At 37.3% G+C, this 10275-nt stretch overlaps 1 protein-coding gene across 1 annotated transcript; it reads right to left on the bottom strand.

Moving 5' to 3' along the window:
- Positions 1 to 1419: 1419 nt before the first annotated feature.
- On the bottom strand, positions 1420 to 4159 carry tnni1c (troponin I, skeletal, slow c). Its single transcript, XM_084733790.1, is given in 8 exon segments — positions 1420 to 1829; positions 1831 to 1907; positions 1999 to 2181; positions 2296 to 2385; positions 2723 to 2854; positions 2979 to 3020; positions 3983 to 4021; positions 4141 to 4159. Coding segments are annotated over 7 exon segments (570 nt in total). The 5' UTR covers positions 4007 to 4021; positions 4141 to 4159; the 3' UTR covers positions 1420 to 1807.
- Positions 4160 to 10275: the final 6116 nt, after the last annotated feature.

A 10275-nucleotide genomic window follows, 5' to 3' on the forward strand; every position in this document is an offset into this window, starting at 1 on the left:
GCTTAGGCCTGACAGGGATAATAAATGTGACAATAAAACATATGCAAAAGTAAATAGATATGAGTCAATATAGTTGATTAAATAAACAAATAGGACAATAAGGACATTTTTTCTTGGACCACTCTTTATTTCAGGGTACTTTTTTTTTTTTTTTTATAATTCCACTTAATTTCTGGAGACTTTCATTTCCTAATGCCCCGCTCTTTTTAGTTTCAGTTATTATTTTGCAAATGAAGGAGGTGTGGTTATGGTAGTCCTACGACTAGAAGAAGAAGCTGCATCTCCTCTGATGTGTGAATCCAGACTTCAGATGATCTCAGAGGATTTTTAGCCAACAACGCTCTTATCTCAGTAAGACAATTCAGGAGAAACACAAGTGTGAAGAGGTGCATGATGACTATTTTAAGCTTTCATGATGGTGATGTAAATGCTCCACACACCAAGAATAACAGTTTGACTGTACACTGACATTCGCACAGGCACATACTGTATTTGCACAGATGCTCATGGGCACTCATAAATTCCTCGGAGGCTGCAGACTCCGTCCCGTCACCCTCCATCACTCAACTTTCATCTTACCAACACTCTCTGATGTCAGTCCAAGGACAGCCACTCAAGTGTGTGATGATGTTTACTGTTTATTACTGGAGAGGAATTCATTCCAGTCAAGAGGATAAGGCTAAGTATATCCTGGCTCTGACAGAAAATATCTCTGGTGCTTTGTCACTATAAGTCAGTGGCATAGCTTAGCAGAGACACTGTACATTAAAACAGTTATATATAGGACAATGTCAAGTCTGTTGTTTCTATTACAAATTATATTCAATACTGCATCTGAAGGATTCTTTGCAATATTTTAGTCCATGTAGTTTAAATCCCCAAAATAGGAGAAATGTCATATGCTGGAGTTTACTGTAAAAATAACCTTTTTTGCTTTAAAAAGTTAGTGTATGGGCTGCCTTAATGTTTTTTTTTTTAAGTTGGCTGAATTTGAAAAGGTAAAATTATTAGGGGCACACAGCAAGTTTTCTTGGAACAGCAAATAAAGGTCTCAGGAGAGTTTTAACTCTCGAACAATGCATGCTGGGAAGTCTGCTAATATGCTGACCGTGTTTCTTCAGAAACTAAATTCAATGAGATGACTGATCTCTGCACAGTACATTCGTTCATCTCATCATTTCAAGTCAAGAACTCAAGTTAGAATTTCAAGTACTAGAATTTTTAAGCTGAATTAACTTGAATAAATAAAACTTATAGTAATGTTAAGTAAATGAGAAAAGATTAGATGATTCCACAAAATTCTTGTATGTTTTTGTACAGTGTGTGCTGGAATATTAGAGTAGAGGCTGCATTTAATTACTGTATTTAAATTACATAGAAATCTATTGTGAATGTGTGTAACTGAAACAAAAGGAGAGGCAATATGTACAAATTTATTGTAGTCTTTTACCTAACAGCATAATCAGGTAGTAATATACTTTGTAATCACAATGATATTTTACAAATGGTCTACTTGAGAACAGAATAAAGACAACAGTGACTTGAAAGTCATGTGTATTATTAGACTTGTGTTAAAATAGCTGCTGCGTCTTCATGCAGGAAAGACAAACAATGACAAAGGCTAATTTTAGTGCAGGAAATACTGCTGTGAGGCAAATTTACAGCCATCAGTGCACTCTTTATATTTCACTACTGCACTTTATCAAGCATGAGTCTTTGACTTTCATCTTTTCTTTTTCATTTTTTTTTAAAATCACAGCTTTTATGTTATTCATTTTTACTTACTATTCCAATTTCATCTGAGTTCTTACTCCCTAACATCATGCATCAAACATCTTCTTCCTGCCCTCCATACCAGACATGGCCTCCACATTCTTACGCCAGTCACCCACCTCCATAGTCATCTCCTAAAACACACATACATATAAAAAACATGAGATTTTCACAGTTTTTTAAAAAGATTTCAGACACCTGTACATCTGCTAGCCCTAACCGTACCTTCTCTTGTTTGAGTTCCTCTTTCTTTACAGACTTGAGGTTTGCCCTCAGGTCCATGGAGCCCTTGGTTTTGGACCCAAAGAGAGCTTTCAACATCTCATCTGCCGACACTCTCACCTTCCTCAGAGCTGGCTTCTTGAACTTCCCTCCGAGGTCCTGCACCTTTAGATTCAGTTCATGGATCTAGAGATAGTGAAAGGTTTAGCTGTTGACCTTTCGTTAATAAAAGTCTCATTTTCTTTATGTACTTACATTTAATTTTTACTTAAATCTGATGTGTCATGGTGCGTGACGTACATCTCTGTTGTTCTTGATGACTTTGGCCTCACAGTCGTACCGCTCCTCATCCACCACATCAATCTTTTCCTGGATCTGCTTACATAGTTTCTACAAAACAACAGCAAACACAAATATCCATACTATATGTAAAGCTACAACAAGGATCTTCCATATTGCATTGATTTTGAAATCCCCTGTGGCCAAAGGCAATAGTGATTCCACACAATAACAACAAAATATAACATCAAAAATAAAATTATCTTAATAAAATCTCTTCCTGCTTCTTGTAAATGGGCTAATGCACTACTCACTATAACTAGCACAACAACAAACAAACAAACTCTGAGGTCTTTAGAGTGAATGCTTTAGAGTTTTTTGTTGATTCCTCTGTGGTTAGTCTTAGGGCTATACTTGACCCCCTCTGAGAGTTTTCTGTGACTCTCACCTGCAGGCCCTCCACGTTTAAACCAGTGAGCTGCAGCGGTGGAAGCTTCTCTCCCAGGTAGCGAACCTTCTCTTCCTCTCTTGCCGCCTTCTCTGCCTCCAGCTCTTCCATTGCACGAGCCAGCAAGAGGATCTGGAGTCAAAGTTAACATGGAGAGAAATTTGTGAAACTTTGGTGTACAAGCAGTGCTTAATTTTCCTATTAATAGATTTGAATATCTGTAAGGTAACACATGGATTTTACATGAAGTGTTTACCTTCAGTGAGAGCTTGCGGGAGGCTGAAATCTTGCATTTGGGCTGAAAATAATACAAAATACAATAATACAAAATATAGCATATTAACTATAATGATGAAATTTTAAATTTTCACTTTGTAAAATAAAGGAGGACAAATACAGAGCTGAACTTTAACATCCAAATTCTAATAATTTCATACTTTAGTACAACTGGACGTTTGTGCCAAGTTTGAGGAAATTTCATTCAGGTGTTCCAGAGATATCATATTTTTGAGTCCAAGTGGAAATTCTGTTGAGGCGATCTTAAGATATCAAGTTCACAAGAATGGGATGGACGTACAGACATTTGGACGGTCTACCTGAAAGCATAATGCTGATGCAGAGGCATAAACATGTCTCCTTACCCTGCATAAATAGATTTGTGCATTTGATACTAAACAAAACAGCTCAGCAAATTGAAGCTAATATTACAATTCATGGAGCAAGAGAGTTGCTCAGTGCATGCTTGAGAAGTTTAAAGGTAGAATCAATATGATCTGTCCACTTGTAAACACACCAGAATGACAGCTGATTGTTGAGTCATTCCCAGGATGTTTTAGGATAGTAAGACATCCTCAGCACAGAAAAATGAAGAGAGGAAATACAGGCAGAGGGCAGTGTCTCTGCAGATGACTGATGGGGATTATGAAATCTATGCATTTTTTTAAAAAAGATAAATGTTGTATATTTTACCTGTAATTGTTTGTATAATTGTTTCTTTGTATTTGTCACACTGATCTTTGTAAAAAGTAAAAGTAAAAAAAAAAAAAAAAAAGAAATTGTGATTTATGAGACAGCATCAATTAGATTTAGTGCCTTTCACTCTAGTTTATATGACCCATTTTCACTGTAACATTGTTTTCTTCCAGTGAAGCTGTTAAGCTCAGTGAAAAGATCCAGTCATTCAAAATGCAAACACATAACTGCTTGAGAGGTTAGCACAACGGGACTATTCATAAACACACTGTCAGTTCAAATGACTACCTTTGCATCAGCCTTGGGGGCCATGGGTGCTGGTGTGTACTGAGGAGAAAGGAATAAAGACAAGGAATTTAAGCCACATTAAACATCCAGATCTAATTGTTTTTTTCCCCAGTTATTTAGGTTAAATAGTGTGGTAACACATGCAGGCTGTTACTTACATCACTGTGACGAACCACGTGTGGAAATTGTGGAACCAGAGAAATCAGAGACACAAAAGCAAACAAGACACTGTTAGGCTATTATTCTGCATAAAAATGCTTCATAGGACAATAAACATTTTGGAAAAATAAGTTTTTAAACTGTAGTGACAGAACTTACTCAGACATGGTTGAACCCTTGATAAAGACACAGTCAGGATGCTGTTTAATTTGTAAAAAAGGGGGGAAAAAATAGTCCAGTGATAAACAGAGAATGACACAGTATCAGCACCTACACAAGAGTAAGAAAAATCAGCATGGCATTTAGCAGGTTTGCTTTTATATGTCAGACTTGTGCACCAAAGATGCTCTATTGAGACGATGAGTCACCCCACTTAAGCTCCAGTCGCTTTGCAGCAGCTCTTATGAACCCAACATTCATTTTCAGATCTCCAACTTTTTCTTCAAAATACAAAGCCAACCCTTCATATATGTCTACAATCAATAGTTTTGCCATCCTGAGTTTCCATACTGTAATTTTACTATGTTGGTCTATTCTGTATAAATAATATGTATTAGATGTCTGTTGATTCTGGATCCCTCCTCTGTTGCTCTTCCTGAGGTTTCTTCTATTTTTGCAGGCTTTTTTGGCTCGTGTTTTTGTCATCTGAATCAGGTTTTTAAGGATGGAGAATATGAAGCCCCTTGAGGCAGTGTTGTTAATTACTGGGCTACATGACTAACAATTTGATTTATTTGCCACTTCACTGACACACAACTAAAGCACAGTCACATTCTGCTAACTGAAAAATCTGGTTTTGATAAAATGATCAGAAATTCCTGTTCATCACAAAATTACAACTTCTGAATATTAATGTTTGTTATTTGTTGCAACCAATTTGATCCAGATAAATCTCAAATGTTTCCACATGCAGAGTCTCATATTGGTGTCAAGAGCAGACTGTAGTCAGCAGCAGTTATCCTGTCAGGTTAGCATTTGTGGTACCTTGATGTAGCGACATAGTGAGATGTCTTCTCTTTCTCCATCTGCTGTAATAGCTGGATTTGTGACACCTGCCACCTCTCAGTCAGAAATTATTGGTCAGTCACTGGGATTAAGAGGAAAGCTCCTCTTGATACCACAACAACTCTTCACTGACTGATGAGATTATCGCCTCGGTTGGAAAGGATGATCTATTAACAATTAAAATGGATCCCAGTATGAAACTATGGTCATTCAAATCTTTCAAATCTTAGACTGTGTCATCTGAGATAAATAAGAGGAAAATATTATACAATATTCATCCCAGTCTAGATTGTGTACTTGTGGTCACGTTTGTACGTTTCAGTTTACACAGAGATGAATCCCTGTTCCTCTAAATGTTAATATGTAGAGACTTTTGTGCACGTCTGCAGCAAAGACAAAAGACGTGACTGTTCTTTCTGGTACTGTTGCTCCACAGCAGATGTCATGTTGCTATATTCAATAACCTTTCTGGTGCTATGCCTGTCATCCACACAATGCGGTGCACCCACTGTCACCACTGAACACATGGTCGGATTAACCTGTTAGGGGCCCTGAGTACAAGTACAAAACATACAAAGACTTTCCTTAAGACAACACACCATGTGGATACAATATAAGACAAAATACAGTAAATTAGTTAGTAAAACTTTATTTTTTCAAAATAAAGTTTTAGAAACTCATACAGCATTGGATTAATAAACCTTTTAGCTCCTTGAAATTTAATCACTGAGACTAAAGGTTCCAGGTTTGGGATGGAAACATGGCTAATGTGTGTAGCATTTTTCATGGCAGTTCCTTCAGTAGTTGTTGAGTGATTTCACTAAAGAACACAATTGTTCACCACATGGTGGAGCAAGAGAGGAGAAGTCAGTAGATCACTAAAGTCAGTAGGATCTGGGAATCATGAATGTCTGTAGAAAATATTGTGCAAAACCATCCAGTACATGTTGAGATATTTTATAGGATAAATATAACCATGTGGAATAATGATGAAAAAACTGGTGCTAATAGAAAAAAACTGTCCCATGTGTCAAAGTTTAGATCATCCACAAATAAAACATGATACTTAAATAAAAGTATTACACATTTTAATGCTTGCATTTATGTCAAGGTGTTATTATTTTAAAATATGTGTGTATCTGAAAAAGAATGAGCTCAAATTCTGACCAAGAATACCAGAGATAACAAGTGATTTTTGTGAAGAGCACGGATCAGTCGTCCAAATTTCTTAAAAGCTCTGCAAGATCGCTGCACAGACTTGAACAACAACATCAAAGGTTCAACCTGGAACATTCACCCATCCTTTACACCTGTATATTGTTTTCCAGAGGTGACTACAAAACTAATATTTCTATTCTTTCTAACAGGATGTTTACAGGTTTATGAGGGATTACCGGGAAAGTTGTTATTGTCTGTTCTGTCATCACCTTCAAGATGGATATTTTTGTACCCTTCTCTCTTCTGTTCAAATTGAAAACAAAAAAACCTTTGAATGGGATTAAATCTCTTTTGTGTGTTAGTGTGTGCTTTGTGATAAGATTCAAATGTTTATATTATAATACATAGAGTAAATATTGGTTGGGCGTTCATTGTATCTAGCTGTTAACATCCTGTAAAGGCTGGAAAGTATTGACCTTGATGGTGTCACCCTCCACTGACATGCTTCATTTCTGTGACAGCGGTGATATGTTTTGTGGGCTCACAAAAACAAAAGCATGTTGTGTTTTTTATATAGACGGGTTCAGTGTAGTCCCCTACTGCACGACAAAGCATGCAACACAACTTTCACACTGTATTTTGGGATTCACCCGCTTGTCACTCTTCTGTCCCTCTGTAATTATTCCACATATTGAAATGAACAGGGGGTTAGTCATGCAAGGAACAATGTAACCTTTAAAACGGGTCCAGGTGAGAAGAGGTTATTGTATTAACACATATAGATACATGTGTAACCTAATCTTGAGTGATGACCCTCTATTCATGATTCCAGGGATGGCGCAGACATTTGTCTTCATAGATACATACAGACCAAAAATACCAACCTATGGACTGAATTTCCCCACAGGACAGAGGTGACAAGCTGTGATTTAATTCAGACAAATCCACCTGACACAGGGCTCAGCATTTTGTGACAAACGGGCCTCAGCCAGCACCTCTTCAAAAAGAACTGTAACAATAGAGCAAGTGACATTGTGGTAGTTTTTGACAATAAGAAAAATGTAGGAAATCCAAACTCTTATCCATTTCTGTATCAATGTCAGTGGTGGCAGAAGCATGGACATCTGTTACTTAAATAAAAATGACAATGCTGCAGTGTAGAAACACTCTGTTACAAGTAAAAGCTCTAATATTATTTGTCTGCTGAATTGAAAATTCTTCTACCTGATGGCTCACCTTGGTCCACAATGTCTGCAGCATTCATCACTGTCCCAGACCTACCAGACTATCACACGTGTCTCATGCTTCACACCAGATGTTTACAGTAGCTGTCAAATTTCTTTCAAACTTGACCATAAAGTAGCCTTGTCATAAACATTTTTACTTTGTGTTAATTGGCTTACTGACATTAATGTTACAACAGTTCTCCTGACATGAACTAATAAGAAGGATAAACAGGCTCAATAACCAGCAAAACCAGGTAAGTTGAGCAAATTTAACAGGACATGTCAGCAACCCATTAAGTTTTTAATGTATCATATTAATATGAAATGAAAGACAAACTAACAGATCAAACTCTGAAATTATATTTTATCACTTAGTCAACAAGGATTTACAAAACGATACTAAATGCATATGCATTGTCACTTTGATTATTTGCCGTGATTATTTTTATGCTGTTGGTCTGGTGGTTCATTTTTATGAAACGTGCAACAGCGTGGGGGAATGACCTGTAAAATCTCAGTCAGATAATTGTCAGATTAACTCTGGCTGGAACCATAAAAACAATGATGAAAAATGCAGACAATCAGTGCGTCTTAGTGACTTTGCAAAAGTGGAAGTAATGAATGACAACTACTCAAACTACCATGATCTAAACCTCTTTTCATAGATGAGGCCTCATTCAACAGTTTTTCCTACAATTTGAAATGTAGTTACCCGCATCCATCTTTTTAGACATGTTTTTTTATATTATTCCAGGCTACAGACCTGCAAAAATCAACTCAGAGCTTCAAACATACAGCAGAAAAAAACACTGAGAGGTGTGATATGAATAAAATCAACACTGAGTACACAAAAGAGTTGAATATGTTTTTAATTCCTGGTAATGAAACAGCTACAGCAGAAGGTAAAGATCAGTTACAGCTCAGATTACAGCTAGAGGTCGACTGATTCACTATGTCAAACTAGTTTTCAGCATCAGATTAAACTACAATTTTGAAAATAAAAATATTCCCTGTTTGATGGAAAGCTACAAACTGCGAGAAACAAATGCTTCACAGAACTAAAAGTTATTTCTTCAGTAAAAACTGAAATGTCTGAAGAATCACTTTGGACTTTGAGAAAAAGAGGTGGACATTTGAGCTCAGTTTGACATTTTAAAGTTAACTAATCAGAAGGTTAATTAAGACAAATTAATACTGAAAATAATTATTACTGTAATCCTGCCTCCAAGTGGACTGTGGTGACATCTTATGGACTGCGGTTAAATCCTGTCAATCCTCCTTCTCCCGCTGATGCAGTCAGTTGTCAGTTTCTGGTTTGAAATGGAACTAAATGCATAAATGCACAAACACATTTAATTAATAGTTACAGATTGCTTAATGTAAATAAATATTTGATCCTCTAATTAAAACTTCACTTCAGTCATCCGTCATCAGTCGACCTCTGTGTGCACGTGTTTAACATTTGGTTTGTTGTTGTTTGGGGGTTTTACAGCAAACATTCAGACTCTGATTGTACATCAACACAATGTTAAGAGATAAATCAACATGGGACAGACGGCTGAGCTAAATGTCTTCACAGGTCCACTAGGTTCCTACTAATTGAGGTTTGACCTGAGGCCCAAGTCGGGCCGGGTTCACATTATTATCAGTCTAATGAGGTCTGTAAGGTCTCCAAGAGTCTGGACCTGTGAAGACCTCTAGGCTGAGCTACAGCTGTCACAGACACAGACAGACAAACAGACAGCTACATCATTAAACCCTGGCTGGTATTTGGTCAGATTATGATCTGGAGAAAGCTGACAGCTGATTGGTTGGCGTTTTGGAGCACCACGAGCTGCTACTGGTTCCCTCCTCTGTCAGTTTGAGTCCCGCTCGTCATCAGCAGAGAGGAAACAGGACCGCTGGACAACAAACAACAAACACACAAACATCTACAGTCTGACAGTCTGGCAGTCCAGTGCTGATAATAAACTCCCTGTCTGGCTCACACAGTGAGCAGTGGCTACAGAGACAGTTAACATCATGCTACAACGTGCTCAGAGTCACTGTAAACTTTTAAATTTCGAAGCCTTCAATGACTGAAAAATGAAAAAGACTATACTGTGTATTTATGTGTGAGCAGATAGGTGATTATCAGCACTGGACTTTACACTGCAGCTTCCTTCAACAAAACCAGAATTAACAAAACTTCAAATCAATTATATGAACCTTCCACTAATGCAATAAAACTCTTAACTGGGTTTTGTTCCCAACAAGGAAAATAATCTGACCTTTTCACATTGAGATGGATTCATTTATACACAAACAGTTTTCTTTTTGGATTCAATGGAGGAAATTTGCCGTTGTTAAAGCATTTATGGATAAACATGTAAAAGCTCTTTGGCCAAAAGAACCTGAAGAGCCCTGTCCCACCTTTTGTTGCAGTGATTCCTTCTTTTTTGGCTTGTGACCCCCTAATACAAGGATATGTGTACGACCTCTCATCACATGTTGCATATGTCTACGTAGTGTAATCATTACTTCGGAACTTCTCACAATCAATAAACAATTAGCAATATGTAACGCTGTGCTAGCATACAGTGGTGCTTTGAGCTCAATGCTAACAGTGACAGTGCTAACATGCTAATGTTTAGCCCCAAGATGTTCACCATCTTAGTGTAGTGTGTTAGCATGCTACAGATGAGGCTGTCATAGGAAATGTCAGTTTTACTCTGTATTTGACAAACTGTCCCTTGAGTCCCACCC

Source organism: Lutjanus erythropterus, chromosome 13, assembly GCF_056507025.1.
Source record: "Lutjanus erythropterus isolate fLutEry1 chromosome 13, fLutEry1.hap2, whole genome shotgun sequence".
In the NCBI taxonomy this organism is placed as follows: Eukaryota; Metazoa; Chordata; class Actinopteri; order Lutjaniformes; family Lutjanidae; genus Lutjanus; species Lutjanus erythropterus.